Source organism: Oryzias latipes, chromosome 5 (genome assembly GCF_002234675.1).
Source record: "Oryzias latipes chromosome 5, ASM223467v1".
In the NCBI taxonomy this organism is placed as follows: Eukaryota; Metazoa; Chordata; class Actinopteri; order Beloniformes; family Adrianichthyidae; genus Oryzias; species Oryzias latipes.
In genome coordinates this window covers 10,293,850-10,312,089 of record NC_019863.2, presented here as the reverse complement: position 1 = coordinate 10,312,089, position 18,240 = coordinate 10,293,850, and the positions used below count along the sequence as shown (strand labels likewise).

Genomic DNA, 18,240 nt, shown 5'->3' with positions numbered 1-18,240 from the left:
GCCTGCCTCCTTCCCCATTATCCATCTGTTTACATGCTCCCCCACTACCTTACAGCCTCTCACAACCCCAAGCTAACATCACTGGTGCAACAAAAATGGCAACAAATATTGCAGCTAACCATTCGTAGACAGATCTGAGCCAGATGTCAGCTCAGACGAGGAAAACAAATATGTATTTATACCTATTACCTGTTTGTCAGCAAGTGGATGCATCAGAATGGAGTGGAACTGCATTGTGGTCTCCTTTTTGTATTTTCACATTTTCAAATGCCATTTTCTTATCTGCTCCTGATTCCCAACAATTCAAATAAAGCAATACTCAGAAATACAATTTTAAGCTTAAATTTCTTTATGTGTCCTCCATCATCAGAAAAATGCCTCAAAAACACATTAAAAACACCAAAATGATGATTTTTCCTTGAGTGGGTCTTGAAACTAAGGCTGGTGCAACGTAGGCCTAGTAAAACGAATTATAAATCCTTTTTTAAATTGTGTTTGATACAAAAACCGTTTGGGTTTGCAGTAGAGATGCAACAATATACTTTTCACATGATTCTATTTAATGGTTGAACATATGGTTAGGTTTTGAACCGAGAATTGTGGCATCCCTATATAACACTTTTTTGGGGGTTTGTTTCGGGTTTTTGAATCTTTTAGATGTGAGTTTTCTGTCAAAGTTTTTTTCTTTTATTTAAATACAGTATAGAATAAATAAACAACTACTTTCATCTAACTTGTGAATTTGTGACCTACAATAGATCAGTTCCCCCCCTCAGAAAGAATGATCATAAGAATGTAATTATGCTAAATGTAATTAAGGGATTAACTAATGGATTGGTCCTGACTCCTGAGTGTTCACAGAAACTAGAACTCATTCTCTCTACACACTCACCATTTCCTGTAATTTATGTTTTTTGCGGGACACACGCATGCGCGCACAGACAGACCCGCGTCTCTCAGTGCGCGTCTGTGAGAGAGGGAGAGACAGTTTGCCCCACATCTCCATCGCTTGAACTGCCTGCGCCGGTGAGGCAGACAGCGATGCGCCGCCGACAGCGCGCGGAGCACGGCCGCAGCCTCCTCACGCGCTCCTTAAGGCTGATGGGAAACATGTCTCCCCGTCTGCCACCCGGACAAACTTCAAGAAAAACTACAAACGGAAACTAAATAATTATAATAAAATCAACAAGTCATCATCTTTCGCATGGATTTCCTATAATAAACCACCCAACAGGTAAGTTTATGTGTTTAGAATCTTTTATTTTTACTAATGTGCATTTTAATATGCTGAAAGTTTAATTTTTTTGTCTTACAGTTGAAAATGACATAAAAACAAATATAGTGTTTGCTTAGAATAAATGGAAAAATGCTGCATGGGATGTCACAACCTTTAGAGTAATCCACTTGGCCGGTTTCACCCAGATTGATATGATTTAGCCTCCATGAAATGTCAACAGAAAAGACTATCATTTGCAATTTATCAATTTATTTATTTGTCCTAATAAAAATTGAAAAGAATTTACCAAGAAAAAAAAAATCCCCACGTTACCTGGAATGAGCAAATGTCAGTACTGTCCATCTCTTTTTGTTTGATTTGAGAGTCTCCATCGGTCTACCTCATTTACCTTCATATGCAAAACACCATTATTTTGTTAACGAGGGATTTGAACACATCATTATTAATTATTTCGGTATGACGCAAAGCAGCGTATGGGACACAGGGGCCACTTGATGGGCATCACTGGGAGCCCAGCTGCCACATTTAGACCATTCTCCAATGTCTCCTGTCAACCACGCACCAAAACAACTTTTAATTTCGTTATAAAAACAGAAGGTGCTTGACATTTAAGAGGCTGGTCTTGTAATCAAATTCAAGCTGCCTCATGTGGTACAAAAACATCAGAAGGCCACGCTTCCTCGTAAAAAACAAGGATGTTCTGGAAACAACAAGCTGGTCTGCAGAGTTATAAAAAAAAAACTGCAAACAGAAACTTATCATGTCTTGTCCTCAAGTGGTTTTGCTTTTATGATTTAGTGACTTTCAGACGGCATGTTTTAAAACTTTTCCCTTGTATCTTCAGGAGGAGAGCGCAGATGGCAACAGCTGAACTGCTGCTGGGCAATTTCTTTTCTAGCTATGTCACTTATTGACAGTGTGGGACTCAGGCAGGATGGATGTTCTAGTGTTTAATAGTGTATTAGGCAATGCTTGGGCCATCGATCCCTCCTCTTTCCAGCCTCCCTCTTTACAACTGCTATCTCACCATTGAAACAAGATTGAGGAGCTGTGGCATCATAGGAAAATAAATAGAGAGGTAAATGAAATGAACAGGGATTGATCCTTACAATATGATGCCATTCTTTCTGCTTTTTCAATGAGAACTGAGAGAGAAAAGGGGCCCCAACAGAAAGAGTGCAAAGAGGAGCTAATCATGTCTAATGATTTATGTCCTCCTAATACAGCAATGCAAGAAGAGATTTCAATCTTGTTTGGCCAATTAAACCATCATTACTGCTGCTTGGACTGTGATTAAATTAGAAAATTAGTGCAATGAAATATGCAGGCGTCTTTTCTGAAAGTTGAATTTAAACTTGCAGCTTTACCAAATCGGATCTGCAAAGAAACATGAGTAGAGCTGTGTTTCTGACACAAACCTTTTATGTTTTTTTTTTTATAAATTCTATTCATGCATTTAGAAATGCATTGTCTCTTTTGCTACTGACCTTTCATTCTCCTCCTTTCAGATTAATCCTCTTGAGAGAGTTCATTCTGATTACACATGCTTGTAGATTTAAAAACAAAGCCATCTTTTTCCATCTGACCTCTTTTCTCTCAATCTGTCAGATTCTCCCGGTTCAGACCTGCCAGTGCATTTGGGACCTGATGAGTGTCGGGAGGCTATGGTGAGGCCATGTGCTCAGCCTGGTATGAGGAGAAATGTCCTCCCATCACTGAAGGAAAGAGGAGAGGTAAAGGATCTGATCTCTACTCATGCCTGTGCATGTGGCTCTATTTCTCGACTCTATGGGGCCACGCAGCCCCGCAGTGCCCAGCCAGCTGCCACTGCACCTGGGACACTGGCACGGTGCTCTGCTCGGACGCCGAGCTGCGGGCGATACCGGAGGGCATCCCCCCAGAGACCGTCTCACTTCACCTTGAGCGCAACTACATCCGTGAAATCCCCGAGAGTGCCTTCAGCCACCTCGTCCAGCTGCGCGACCTGTACCTGTCACACAACCGGATTGACTCGCTTGCCACAGGTGCTCTGAGGCATCTTGGTCCCGAGCTACGTATGCTGGACCTTTCACATAACCACCTGAGGCACGCCAGCAGGGAGGAGTTTGGTTCCACCCGTGCAAAGACACGCCTCTACCACAATCCCTGGCACTGTGACTGCGCTCTCCAGGAGCTGATGGAGACTCTGAACCTCGAACCCGAGACGGTGAATGGGATTATCTGCGAGAGCTCAGTTCGGGGTGTAGGCGAGGGGAGCAGGTGGGAGGACCCGGGGTCACAGGGGGAGCACACGGGTCAATCTCTGGTGAAGCTGTTGGACTCTGGGGTGAACTTCTGCAGCCTGCAGAGGAAGACCACCGACATCGCCATGCTGGTGACAATGTTTGTATGGTTCTTCATGGTCATTGTGTACGTTGTGTACTATGTTCGGCAGAACCAGGCCGAGGCTCGCAGGCATATGGAGTATCTGAAAAGTTTGCCCAGCCCCCGCAAGACACCCACTGAAACAGACACCCTGAGTACTGGTTTCTGAGCTCTGTCGCCCCGTAAATGGAATAATTGAACGTCATCTTTAATTCTGAAGAGCTGAGACGCCACAATGAATCAAATGTGGATAATGCAGACACAAGTGGAATGAACACATTTCTTTATATTTATGACATCTTTTAATATAATTTCTCATGGATAACTTCTCACATTTGTTTTACATTTTGTTTATTTCAACAGAAAACAAGTTAAAAAAAAACTAAAAACAACACAAGTAAAGTTTAAGTAAGATAAAATCATCTTTCTTTAAAATGAATCACCGTCTTTTGCGGTTCCCTCTTTCATCGCCCAGCAGACCTCTTGCTGTGCACTTTATCTTTCATTAAGCTGTAATTAGGGGAGTCTGATCAGCTGACCCTTAATGAAAACTTGAAAGGCACAAATCAGTTGGAGTGTGTTTGTGAGTTGCACATGTGCTGTTCAAACCTTTTCCAATTATGTTGACATGACACCGGTTTCTTTGGTGCCTCTGGAAAATAGCTAATCGAAATGAGTTTTTCATAAAGACATTGGTGCAGGAGATTAATTATATTGTCTGGAAGCTGCAGCAATCAGCTCAGAATTATTTGGTCAGGCACAGTCATTGACTGGTATGGGGAAAATTCAACCCACTTTCGTGATGGATTTGTGATGATGCTGTCTTCCTTTAGAAAAACCCGCTTTGGTAATCTCCCAACTATTGCTTCTCTTTTTTATTTATTTTTTATTTTTGTTGCCCTATTTTTCCAATTGGCTCTATGATAATTGATTCTATTATTTAAGTCACTGTGAAAATATGCAGATAATTTGAAATGAACTGAAATGATTGTTTAAGTCTAAACATTTTCAGAAGATATTTTTGGAAGAAAAAAAATGTTAGTCAAGGAGCTGCATTGAAAATCCTGCCTAGCTGCAGATTTAGGGCAAACCCTGATTAAAACTGACATGTCATTAGGCCTACTTGAATTAATTGTAATTATATTTACAGTAGATATACCTGTTGTTTACTGTGTCTAAGGGGAATGCAAATGTTTTTGACAAAAAATAGTCCATTTAGTTCACTATAAAATGGGTAAAAAAAAACGTTTCCAATATCCTGCTCAGTGTGTATTTTGAGGGTTCTATGCAGGATTATTGATGGTAAACAAATTGCAAAGTTGTGTTTAGATAATAGGTTTTCCCTTTCATTTGTTTCTCCACCTGCAAATTACTGGATTTTCTTAACTCCCAATACATCAACTAAAAAAAAAAAAAGAAGAAACAACTGATTTGGAAGACGATATGCGTTAATATTGTCAATCCATATTGTCTGCTGTGCTACTCTTCTTTTTATTCAATATAAATTCTTCTTAAAAGATAAATTCAGTTCAGTTAATAGTTTGTCTAAAACTATTTACTGAATAGTTTTATGTGAACACACACACACACAATTTCCAATCCGGTCATATAAACACAAATTTAGTCATATGTATGGAATTCTAGTCTTAAACTGTGGAAATCTACAAAACCTTCATGAAAATATTTGTAGATGGATCTTTAAAAATAATCTTTTTCAAATATTTTTGTAATTTAACAGAAGAGTTTGGGCTCAGATAAAGAAACTATTGTCTTTGTTTATGTTGTTAAAAAGTTTCAAAGCCAAAATTGGAAGTTTTTTTGAGGGCAGGTTAGAAGTTTGGCTGTGGGGGTGAAGATGCTGATCAATGTTGACATTTTCCCTTCTCTTCTCTAAATCCGCAACGCTTTGGATTGAAGCTCAGAACAAAATGGAATCGAGTGTTAACGTCAGCATTCATGAAATATAGTAGAAAACAAGCGTGCCCCATTTTTTCTGTGGTAATCTGTTAGTGAAAAGAGCCGAGGCAGAACTTAGGAAAGGTCAGCGCTCTGTGAACTCTAATGTGCTACATGTGCTGTATGTGTTTTGTAATCCTCGGAGCAAGAGCGGCTTAAGTCTGTTTTGTTCACACAGTGAGCATTAGTCAGCTGATACTGTTGCAGTACATGTGTTTGTAAAGCCCATGTGGAAAAAACGATGTTTGTTTGTGCTGTGTTGTTTGTGTAAATCAACATGCTATAAACATTTTCTCCGTGTTTACTGTTTGCCATATGTCTGATGTTAATGTGCCAGAACTCATTTCCTTTTAATATTGTCTCGTAGTTAGAATTTGAAGCCATGTTTAACTGAACTACTTAAAAAGCTTAAACATCTTTACCATCCATTACTTTAGCTGTGGCTATATTGAAATGGTGAGGATTTTGTGCCAATAATTCGTCCCCTTTAGTGTTTGATTACCCCATAATGAAGCAGACAAGTATTAGCATGTGTGCAGAAATCAATTTATTAAATAGTAGATGTTAAAAAACTAAAATCTGGGAAGAAAGTAAGAAATCCAATGTTTTAATATGCTCTCAGAGACCTATGTTTTATTACTCCTGCAAATTTAAAGACGAAGGTTGATGAGTAGAAGTAATAATAACCACAAGAATCCCTTCAGTTATCTTAATGAGCTGATCCGCCATGTTTCCCTTTTCCATGTACTAAAGGAGGAGAAACCATTCTGGTTTCTAGGAAGAAACCTATTCTAAGTCTGCCTTAAACCTCCTGTGTCCCCACTTTCCTACTTTACCCGCTTAAGGAAGACAAATATTTAGTGGAAGCAGGGCACAGGAGACAAAAAAAGAAAACACCTCCTCATGGTATCCACCATGAGGCTGAAGGACAAACAGGAAAGAAATAAAGGGCAAATGTCATCTGTTACATGGATTTGGTTTTTTATTTCCAATTTACATTAATTAAAACGTAACAAAAACAAAATCATAATAATATTAATATAATAATGCTTTCTTTTAATTAATAATAATACTATTAATAATAATTTAAAATATACACAACCTCAGACGAATTCCCCCTGTGTTGTTGCTGTGAATCAGTCAAACACACCTAAAATTCCTTTACCTTTGTAAGTGTGTGTCAATCAGAGGGCTCGCGCTGTGTGACAGGATGTGAGGGGGGGGGGGGGGGTCACAGCAAACAGGGGATCCAGCCAATGTAAAATCATGTGAGATTGAAAGGGTTGAAACTTGGTTTTTCTTTTTTTTCCCCACTGTGAGGTAGCTTTAAACACCAAAAGGAACGAAAAAAGATGAACGAATTTGTTCCTGAAAGCCTTAAATGTAAAACACATGTTTTTAATTTAAGTGAGGGGGCGGGGTCAATGCAGGAACATTTATAACCCTGATATCCAACATTCCATGCTAAAATGCTTTTTTCCTCTCTCAGAAAGCTGTATATATATGTATACACACATATACATATATATACATATGTACAAGTCACTACATGTGAGAACCTGGTTGTAAAAAAACACAAGCTGTTTTACAACAATAGCACCATTGACTTTATTATAATACACAGCAATTGATGATACACACTGTGGCAGCAGAAACAGGAGCTCCTGCACTCTGTCTGTTGTGTAGCTAGACTTTTGGTTTCAAACAGATTTTTTTTTATTTTTATTTTTTATTTGATCCAGTAGGGATGGGATGGGAAAAAAATAGGAAAAAGTAGGAGAGGAGGGGACTGAAGTTCTCTCTCTATTTTTTTCTTTAAATATGTGTAAATCCACTTTTTACTCACTTTGCAGCAAACCTAGTCCTACAACGCCTTGAGCCGAACCAAAACAATAAATAAATAACACCCACACATTGTTCTCCTGTTCCCTGGCATTTTCCTGTACTCTCATACTTACTCCTTTTATGTTTGTAGAAATGGGTGGTGGTGGCGGCGGGTGTGTGTGGGGGGGTGGGGTTGCATTTTACATAGAAGGAATTGGGGGATTTTGGGAAAGGAGGGAGGGAGGAGCTGACTGGAGGCAATGCTGGATGAAACACAAATGACAGTTACTGGTGCCACTCAGTGCAGATATCCTATGGAGTTCAACTTGGAAAAGCACTTTTTACTTTGAAAAGAGTCTCATTAAAAAAAAAAGTGTCTTGATTTTTTTCTTGTTTTTTGGTCGTTCTCTCCACGTTTTTCAGAAGCGTGCTCCTCATTCATTTTGTGTTTTCGTTTTCAAATTCCCACTTGTTCTTTCTCATCTTCTGGATTCTTCGTTCTTTACAAGAAGCAGACCGGTCCCACGTCGACGCCAAACTCCTGGTCCGCTCCACCAATATCCATGGGGGCAATGTCCACAATGGGCAAACGTGAGGTCTTCTGCGACCTGTATTCCATCACTGTCTTGCCCCATTTACCTGTGTGTTCCTGTGCAGGAGATAAAAATGACACGTCACTTCTCTAAAAAATCTGAGAAAATTCTCTTTCTTCTATGTGCTTTTATTTTTGATCATTGACTGCGGTCCTCACCGTGCAGCTGTCTTCCATGACGCTGTAAGTAAAGCGGCTGTTGCCCTCAGCTCTGATCTCCACATCATTGGAACCTTGCAGCAGCAAGGCCTTCTTTAAGTTGCCTGTTGAGGCATCCATGTATGCCACGCTGTTCTTACAGTGGTACGTGAGGTTCTGAGAAGCCTCGGTGGACAGCAGCCTCAGGAAATTCATTTGAATGGCAGCAGTGTTGGGTGCCAAGCTGTCATCGCCATAGTTGAACTGCGGTGGAGGGACAGAGTCAGAGTAACAAACAAAACAAATCTATTAAAGGTTTTAAAAACCCTTTTTAGTCAAACATTTAAAAAACAAAAGCCATCTCTCAGAAATTGAAAAGTAAAATATGCGGTGAAACCTACGTGGAATCCTCCATTCATCGTCTCTCCAAACCAGACATGTTTGTTTCTGCTCTTGCTTGACCACCAGTTCTTGCGAGGAATGCTGGAGGGGTTGGGGTAGACACAGGACTCCCCTGTCTCCATGTTGCAGAAGACTTTGATTGCATCTACCGTGCATCCTTGGTTAGGATCAATCCAGTAATCACCTGCACTTAGGAAAAAAAAAAATCAATCTAACAAAATAACAGTACAAGACATCCGTAAAAAATGTACACGTTATGAATTGCTATTCCTGCACGTTAAAAACCGACTGAATAAGTGTAAACCAAACATTTCCTAACACCAGATTGCAAATTTGACACAAATCTTCTCTTTGCCAAACTCAACTCCTGACCAAAACACCTGCCGGTTTCCTCCAATTCCTTTCGGCATCACTCACCGCTCTTCCAGTCAGGATGACAGAGCTTCAGATCTCTGCAGGTGCGGGCAGGGTTCTTCTTGGACCCCTCAGGGCTGCGGATGTTCTCAATCTGATTGTTAAGAGATTTGATTGTAGCGTCGACCTCAGCATCGTGCTGACGGAGGTTTCCAGCAGCAGCCTGGTCGGCCCTCATGTACCGGAGAGGATCGGGTGATTTCTCAGGCTGACCCAGACCAGCAAACGCAGACATGTCAATGCCAGGGCCTGGGGGACCTGGAGGACCAGGGGGTCCTGGATTTCCAGGAGGACCCTAAGAGACAAAAAGGAGGTGGCAATGTTGTGTAATTTTTTAAATCACAAAATAAAGTATCAGTTGATATGATCCCAGATCCATTAGTTATTTTTAATTGTTTATTAAGTTTCCTAAAATAAATTCTTAACTTTTCTTTGTAAAACTAAAAACAAATGAAATCTATTTTACACAAATGTAGACATTATTTAAAATTGTAGAAATTATTTGGTCTATTTCAATTGAATCTGGACAAAAAAAGAACAACATAATAAAATGAGTAAAGCTTATTTAAAGAGGCATAATGGCAGGTCCATGATAAAAATGCTTCAGGTGGACAAAAGCCACAATGTTTGGCTCGCATCACAAACAGCCTTTTATATATAGTGGACTTGTGTATGATACTTTTTTTATGATTTTTTGATCCTATTTCAGTTATTTTTTGAAATGTTAAGGTCTTTGTTTTGGTTTTTAAGGTTGAACGAGGTTTTTTTTCTGTAAAGCTATTTGTGTTACTAAGGTAAAAGCGCTTTATAAATAAAGTTTCATTTGACTATAAATCATGCTTTGTCTTTCTGAACTTTTGTCTTTTTTGAGACAAATCATCTGCTCAAAGGTTACTTTTACCTAAGTCTAATGACTGAGAAAGAGTCACATAGCATGGAGGTAGAATTTTACTCACAGCCGGACCGGAGTCTCCACCGCGACCACGTGGTCCAGGAGGTCCAATTGGTCCTGGTAGACCATTTGCGCCATCTCTACCAGAGGGGCCCACAGGTCCAGGTGGTCCCTAGAGGTGTTCAAGTTGTATTGGATTATTCATTGTTCTTGAAAAAATAATATCTTTTAAGTAATACCATCATAGGCATCAACACATAAAAAACCCATCAGCATTTGACTAAATGTAGATCATTTATTTTTACTTCTAACAGCTGAAGTTTTTTTTTTATAGCGTAGGAACTCACTCTTTGTCCAGCAGGCCCAGCAGGTCCAGTTGCTCCCTGGTCTCCAGCTTGACCCTATTGCACAGGAAGCTCAATAAATATCAGCAGGTTGGCAGAAAAAATGTACAATAGACTGAATCAAGAGAACACAAATTAGATTCGGATTTAGTTAGTCAAGCTTACTGGAGGTCCAGGGAGACCTTGCAGACCAGTGAAACCTCTGTGTCCCTTTTGCCCCCTCTCACCGCCTTCTCCAGCCTCACCCTTGTCACCACGAGGTCCTTGTGGTCCCTGTAAATATGGAGAGACATCAAAGCTGATCGAAAACTGGCTAAAGGGAGGTTTTTGATTTCAAAGCTTGATTTCACTTTTTGCAGCACAAAGTTTGTATATGCAGGACTCATACAGGCATTCCTCTAGCTCCTGCAGGTCCTGAAGGTCCAGCAGGTCCTTGCGGGCCCTAAAAATAAAGAGAAACATAAGAGATGTTCATAGCAAATCTAGTGAAAAAGAAAACTCTTTTGTGGTTTTTAACTATCATAACTGGCATGTATGCACATACTTGTTTAACACTGCATAAAATGTTGCCCAATGTGAATTTATTGAGTTTCATGGGCAAAAAAACTACCAAGTCTTCTAGCATACATGATCTGGGACTGTGGGTCATTAAATAATATCCTCCACCTGGATTTCCTATAAAATAATACCAGTTTTTTAACATTTTTTCACAGTTTGTTTGTACTGGAGTCATTACTTACTGGCTCTCCTCTGTCTCCTTGTTTGCCAGTGGGACCCACAGGGCCTGGAGCCCCTGGAGCCCCCGGGGCGCCAGAGGCACCTACAGGGCCAGTGTTACCCCGATCACCCTGCAGGAAAAAAAAAGAGTGTGACTGAGAAAAAGAATATCAGAAAAATGACTTTATATGCACCGGAAGACTGCCGCAGGAAAGGCAAATTAATATCCTTGACAGAAGCTTCACCAAAGCAAGATCTGTTCATATTGTAAGAAATGAGGGAAAATTCCTTTAAAGTTGCTCTAATCTGTGAATGTCTTTAAAGATTTCTGAAAACCCTGCAAGCAGATTAAGTTCAGTGTTGACTGCATCATTATGGAACAAAGAGGGTCGTGCCCTTTGCATCTTTTTTTCCTCACCTTGATTCCAGCAGATCCATCTCTGCCAGGTGGTCCATCAGATCCAGGGTTGCCCTGATGTACAAAAGAACAAGCATGAATAGTTTCCACCTCAGACTTACCTGATGTTTGAAGATAATCTGCATAATGTGGGATTTTATCATTGCATTGGTGAGAGATGAGCTTCTGACCTCTCTACCAGGTTCTCCAGCAGGTCCTGTAAGTCCAGGTGGTCCAACGGGTCCAGGAGGTCCACGGTCTCCTGGACCTCCAGGAGCTCCCTGCTTTCCAGGCTCACCCTGAGAGAAAAGAGGAGGATTTATTATATCACATAAAAAAACAGTTAACCTACACAAATTACCAGTAAGCATTTATCCTCCATTTACACTCTTGCAGCATCTAGACTTGCACTATTTTTTAACTTTGTAGTCAAACTGAATAATTTCTTAATGTGCTTTGTTGTTTGTTCGCAGATTTTGTATGCAGGCAAAGTAAGCCTTCAGATAAAGACGTAAGGAAATTACATTTTAATATACAAGCGATGACACTTGCTTCAGAGACTGTACTGACCAGAGATGCCATTAATCTAATTGTATATCAGTAAACTGGATGAGCTGTTAGCTTACTCTGTTCAGGATCATGTTTTTGTGGTCAGATCCACCAGGAACAGAAGCTAAGGTCATTTCAGTCAGAATGAGATATTGAGGTGACTGACCATAAACAGTCACCATAATTATCTATCCTTCAATGGTACTTAGTGTTGGTCACATGTATCGATATTGGGTCAAAGAAGATAACATGAAGTTCAGTAGGATAACATGAAGTTCAATAATATGTCCCCCTCCGCCCTTTCTAAGCACTGTGTATGGTTTCTTGATTGTGATTGGCTAAATTCCGTCACAATCCGCAGTACACTTGTGGAGGTACTGTTTCGGGGGCTTTCTGTGACACTTTCCAGCTCCTTTTCAAAATGTTGACTGTACACAAAATGAGGAGATGAGTTTCTCTGATCAAAACCAGTGGTTTGGACTTCTGAAAAAGATAACTATTCTTGTTATTTTCCTGTTTACATGATTTACACTTAGGACAGTGAGCCTTTAGTAATGAAAAACAATATGTAACATTTTATGCGGATCGAGATTCAATGCTGACAAAAGTTTCCTCTTTTTCCCCCAGACAAACCTTTTCTTTATTTGTTTCTGGTCTTCAAATATACATTTCAGAGTAACTTTAATAAAAATGTATTTAGATGTAGTTCTGTTCTATGTGAAGAAATGAAAATATCCCATTGCCCCAAAATGTTCCTTGAATAGTTCATTCTCATTTAATGTTATTATAAGGGTTCAAAGAGCGCTGGCTGATTGGTTTGCCCTCACACATTTTCACCTTAGCAAATCTGGCCCTCTTTGTAGGGGGCATTTGGACCCCCCTCCCCAAAACATGACTAATTGAAGCTCTGTCTGTTTTTAAAAGCTCCATCCTTGGTGAGTTTGGCATCATTACATATTTTCAGGCATCTCTTTTATGAATGCAAATAACTAAATAATTAATCCTCAGGACTTGTCCTCTGAGATGCTGTAAGTAAGGAATATGATTAATATCAAATGAACTTCTTGTCATTTGGCCTGCTGTTCCCATAGAATCACAGGATGGGAAGCTCTGGCGCAGGTGAGATGGTTTCATTTGATCAAGTTAGGACACAGCAGAGTCTGTCTGCTGGATTTCACTTTACTGATTCGCTAAACTTAAAGGATCAAGCTCATATGACAGGTTCATGTATATTTATGATAAACCGCAGCCGCAGGGACAGTGTTGTTTTCATCTTGTAAAGTATTTTTGAGCTAAGTGAGTTGTGAGTCTAGACATGCTCTCCAGTTTGTCATCAGAGCAAACTGTGGTCGTGGAGCCACAGCCAAGGCTGCATTGTGATTCTCTGGAGTCGTTGCTGCATTTTTTTTAAGCATAGTTTTCATCATGACCATGAAATAGATCAGCCATAAACTTGGTGGATGGTAATACAGTAAAGTAAATGAAGACATTTAAATGATGCAACAAAAACTTCATAAATGTAAAGCTGAAGGGAAAGTAAAGGTGCAGGATACTGTACATGCTGTCAAAAATCTCTTTTTGGTTCGCTTACTGGTTCTGCCTCCCTTTGAAGTAGGGTTTGCATTTAAGAGCACTTTACAGCTTGAAGACAATATCACATTTCTTCTAGTTGAGGCAGGAAAATATGTCTGTTAAGGAGCTGTGGACAAAATCCATTAGTGACTTGTTGGTAATGTGTTTCCAAACAACATTTTATGAATACTTTAGGAGAGATGCTTTTAAAAGGCTTGGCTTACAGCCATCAAAGGAACAATTGTGAAGCTGCATTGATCAGTTTCCGTCTTTGCTGGCCAACAAAAGCCAACTGGAAAGGTTTGGAAAAACCACATCATCATTTATTCGACATTAACAACACATGAGAGCAAATATGGTTCAGGACTGGAAGACAGGAAGGGAAGACTATGGTCATATAACATATGGTTGTTACGAATTTATGTAGTTAAAGTCTATTTATATAGCCAGTTAGTGGAGTATGTTTTAGTTTTAAAGTAGATGAAGATTTCAGAGTGAATAAATCCTGTTTATTACATGGTTCTAATAAATAAAACCCCAGAAACTATGTCCTATAAAACTACACAGGTTTTTTGATTTTGGCTAAAAATGGCATAATTATAGTTAAAAAACCACTGGGAGCACTTTTAAAATTGATGTAAAGCTGATTGAAGCTGGTCTTTAATCTTTTACTCCCTATGATATTTCTTCGTAATGAAAGCAGGTAGCTGCAAACCATGTTTTCCCTGAATTATTATACTGAAATTATGTTTTTTTTCATCAAAGATGTTCATGATGAATAAGATTTATATGAATAATAAAGTTGCAGTGTTGGAAGTATTTTTGAAGGCAGAGCTGAGCACATTGAACTTTGTCAGAAGGTGAGCCAAATGACTTACAGAAGGTCCAGGTAAACCTGGGAAACCCCTTTCACCTCGCTGTCCTGGCAGACCAACAATACCGCGCTGACCAGCCAGTCCTTGAGGACCCGAGGGACCTGAAGGGCCCTGAAAAGAGAGATACCAACACAAAACCCAACTCATGAGTCTGTTTTTGAATACATTTGTTTGTGACTTTTTTATTATTTTAAAACATGTAAAACTTTTATTTATCACATTTCTTTTATTAAAGAGCTGGCCTTTCATCCCACCAGAGGAAGTGTCAGTAGCAGAGTCAGCATGTCAGAGCTGGGAGTCAAGTCAAAGTATCTTTGAACCGAACTGAATTGTTAAAGCGCTGTTCTGAACACGGGCACATTTTCTCAGTACTGACATTTGAGATTTCATTCCCAGCTGCAGGTGGATGTTTCATCCTAAGTTCCTCCATCACCTCCCCAGTTTAAATGTTCCTCCGTCACAGACTGCTTTGCCTTTACACATGGCAACTTCCTGACACCAAGTTCAGTATGAACAGCCGACTGTAGATGACAGCTGAGACCCGCCGTTCAGCAAACGCTGCATTTGATGTGCAGATACAAGATTCAATTTCATATACAGAAAGAAGTCTATAGGAGGAAAGGCTCTCCACAGAGGAGCTACAGTATCTCCATGTTTGAGCAGGCTATTGTGTATGACACGGCATGTTATAATCTTGACTGTTCTTGTCATATTTATAATGGGTGTGTGTGCAGCAGTGAACTTAAGAAAGGTAAAAACCTGGAGTCTCGTCATCAGACTGTCATTGGATTGTGCTGCCCTGTGCTGTCACATGTCTTTGTCTGCTATGAGAGTCAGCCATGGACTCTGACAGCTCTGTGTATTAAATCAGTGTCTATTGCAGATAAAATTGGCCGTCTTGGAGACAGATCCACGCAAAAGTGGCCATAAATGTAGAAAACAGACATTTAGTATGTAATTTTCTCCACATTGGCTTTTTAGAAGGGATAAATGAGCACGTGTCATTTTGTGGATGCTGAAGAAACTAAAAAGTTACTTTAAACACAGTTTTAAGACGTTTAAGATTATTTAAAAGCTAGTGTCTTGAAGGTTATGTGGAAAAGTATGAATAAAAAATGACAAACTCACATTAGGACCATCCTCTCCGGCATCTCCTTTCTCTCCAGGAGCCCCAGCAGGACCACGAAGTCCAGCATCGCCTTGCCTTCCTGCAGGTCCAGGGTCTCCTCTCACACCCTTGGGTCCATCTTTACCAGGAGGGCCAGCAGGACCAGCAGGTCCGGGATTGCCCTAAACAGGAAAAAGGAAGGTGTTCGTTAAATTATTTATATGAAAATACCGCATTATTATAAAACTAATTTATAGGTCGGGCTTGTTTGCATGCACTAGCAAAACACAACAAAGCAGCATCTGTGCAGCCGTAAATAATTTTTTACAACACACAGCTGTTATACTTGAACACATCCTATATAAACTGTGCCTCCTTTTCAACAACTTTATAAAAACACGTTGAAAAACAAAGCTAAAAATCTACCATAACGCTCCTGTTGTTTCAGACAATGGAGGTGTGTGGGTAATAAAGAGGCAATAATGAGTGCTGCTTGTGAGAATAGAAATTAATTAGCCTTTCTTAAACATTTCCATTATTCTTTGTCTCAATACATTTTTACTGTTTGACATGTATCCAGTGTTTTCAAATCTCTTTATTGACTGTAGTTTTTATTTTTACTATATAACCTGTAATCTAATTGTAATTTTTTGGTGTGGTTGAAACACAATGAAAACACTGCAGGCTCATATAATTAGGATGAAGTACTCACATTTGGACCAGGAGGTCCTACTCGTCCAGCAGCTCCAGGGAAACCAGTGGCTCCCTTGCACAGAGAAGAAGTCATCAATAATCAAGTAACAATTTCAAAGAATTGAAAACAAAAACATTATCTTAAGAGCACTTACAGGGGGTCCCTGAGCACCCCGAGCGCCTTTAGGTCCAGAAACACCAGTAGGTCCCTGGAATAGAAAGCAATCTGTCTTATTGTCTTTTTGCTCTCTGAATCCTTTGGAGTTGTTTGCCTGTGAAAGTCCATTTCTTGTATGCTACAATGACTGACATCAATGGCTGTTAACCTCACTTTAGATTCAGTAGATAAAATTGTTGATCTTTTCCAACTCAACATTTTCCAGTGTGGACAGTCAGAAAGGGTCTGTCTTTCCATCTAACTTTCATCCTTATCAAAAATAAAACTACAATAAACTATACAGTTAGATAATATGTCATATTTTACCTAAAATCTGAATTAATGACACAAGCAGCTTAAAATACCCATCAAAAATGACATACTGCAGGTCCTGGTGCACCAGATGGTCCTTGGGGTCCAGGTGCGCCAGCCTCTCCCTTCTGCCCTGGTTCTCCCTGCTCTCCCTTGGTTCCAGGTTGGCCATCAGCACCCTGAAACAAAAACAAGGAAGAGTTGATGAAGATGTTGACACTAGCTTTCAGTAACCGAAAACTCCTACAGTGGAGGAACCTGAGCATAGCCAGAGTAAAAAAAGAAAGTACTTTACCTTCTTGAATGTATGCATGTACAAATAGGTTATGGTACAAAAGTGTTTAAATGTGCTTTTATTAAAGCCAAACCATTAGCTGAAAATTACTTTGAACTTCTTCAGTATTGCATTTACGCCCTGACCAATATTTGATTGTTCTTTCTAACTTCAAGAGTTAAAAGTTGATACCAAATTTTACTTTGATGGGGTAAAAGCTTGTTTATTTTTTTTTTATAGATGCAGTACTAAGTGGAAGCATTTGAGTATGTTTTATTCTTTCATGTAACCCCATGTTGCTTTCTCATTGATGGGGAGTAGACACTCAGCAAAGAGGGCAAATCATGGTTTTTTAAATAGAAAAATAGGAATTGTTTGAAAATCTTGCCAGTCTTCACACTATCCAGCATGGTAGGTTGAGTGGTCAAACGTTGCTCTGACGTTCTAAGGTGTTTAAACATATTAATAGGACAGAAAAATTAAGATTTTTTGTATGTCTTTTTTTTTAAAAATATTCCAAGCCTTGATTTCCAGAGACACAAATGCCTAAACTCAACTGCAGAGAGTCGTAGAAGTTGTACAACTCCTTATGGACATGACAGTTCTATAATTAGCCATTCAACTTCCTAAAACAAAAATCTACAGCTATAATTACTACAATGTTTGGTCTGATTAAAGGCAGATTGATTAGGAGTTAGTTGTAATTACTGAGATGATATATTTGACCTGATTTGGAGGTGGGAACACAGACAGAACTGTTGATTTAACATCATTCATTTGGAATTGTTACAAGGGGCCAAAGTGACTGAAGTGATCTGTACTGATATACTTAAACCAAAAAGCTATATAGTTGCAGTAGTAAATTCCTTAATCATATTTCCAATTGACAAACATGTATTCCAGGTCTTTTATTGCTCAATGACAGCTGTTTGATGTTGAAGACAATATGAAGGTCTGTTTCCTATCTCTGTGGTGACACGCGTTGATGTTGCACTATGTATACAGCTGAGAAAAAAAAAAAACACTTTTTACAAAGCTTCTGGCGTTATTTGTTCTGACACAAAATCTATAATTAATCTCAGTTCAACCTGAAGGGAGTAAAAGTCTTAAAATAAATTGTAGTGCCACAAGCATATAATGATGAAATCAATTTTGGAAGGATGTGGTTTATGAAAAGCATTTATTCTGTCTGGAGTCTTTGTGAAACAGTAAATGAATGAATGTTGCTTTGACTTCTGACAGTCCACAAACTGTCCACATAATTATGGGCTGGGAAACCGTAACAGAATAATTAATTACAAAAAAGGGAAACACAGACAAAGGCAGGTGGATATTAATGTTTTTGAGATAATGGCAACAAAAGAGAAGGGACTAAAAAAATAGGTCTATTCAAAATGACGTGTTTTGATATAAAATTCTTTTT

At 39.3% G+C, this 18,240-nt stretch overlaps 2 protein-coding genes across 3 annotated transcripts in view; one reads left to right on the top strand and one right to left on the bottom strand.

Moving 5' to 3' along the window:
• Positions 1–851: 851 nt before the first annotated feature.
• Positions 852–5,861, top strand: LOC101160062 (leucine-rich repeat-containing protein 3). The gene is made up of 2 exons (XM_011474861.3): positions 852–1,234; positions 2,846–5,861. Exon 2 carries the CDS (start codon positions 2,913–2,915, stop codon positions 3,768–3,770), a length of 858 nt encoding a protein of 285 aa, XP_011473163.1. The 5' UTR covers positions 852–1,234; positions 2,846–2,912; the 3' UTR covers positions 3,771–5,861.
• Positions 5,862–6,866: 1,005 nt separating this feature from the next.
• Positions 6,867–18,240, bottom strand: part of col2a1a (collagen type II A) — a 52,457-nt gene continuing 41,083 nt past the window's right edge. The window contains exons 39-54 of one of the 2 annotated variants that reach the window (XM_023954654.1): positions 16,615–16,722; positions 16,230–16,283; positions 16,094–16,147; positions 15,402–15,563; positions 14,277–14,384; positions 11,469–11,576; positions 11,299–11,352; positions 10,904–11,011; positions 10,552–10,605; positions 10,329–10,436; positions 10,167–10,220; positions 9,884–9,991; positions 8,931–9,222; positions 8,513–8,697; positions 8,133–8,375; positions 6,867–8,030 (exon numbers count right to left, since the gene is read on the bottom strand). In XM_023954654.1, coding sequence (XP_023810422.1) covers positions 7,884–8,030; positions 8,133–8,375; positions 8,513–8,697; positions 8,931–9,222; positions 9,884–9,991; positions 10,167–10,220; positions 10,329–10,436; positions 10,552–10,605; positions 10,904–11,011; positions 11,299–11,352; positions 11,469–11,576; positions 14,277–14,384; positions 15,402–15,563; positions 16,094–16,147; positions 16,230–16,283; positions 16,615–16,722 — 1,947 coding nt within the window. In that variant the 3' untranslated portion in view covers positions 6,867–7,883. 2 annotated transcript variants of the gene reach the window in all.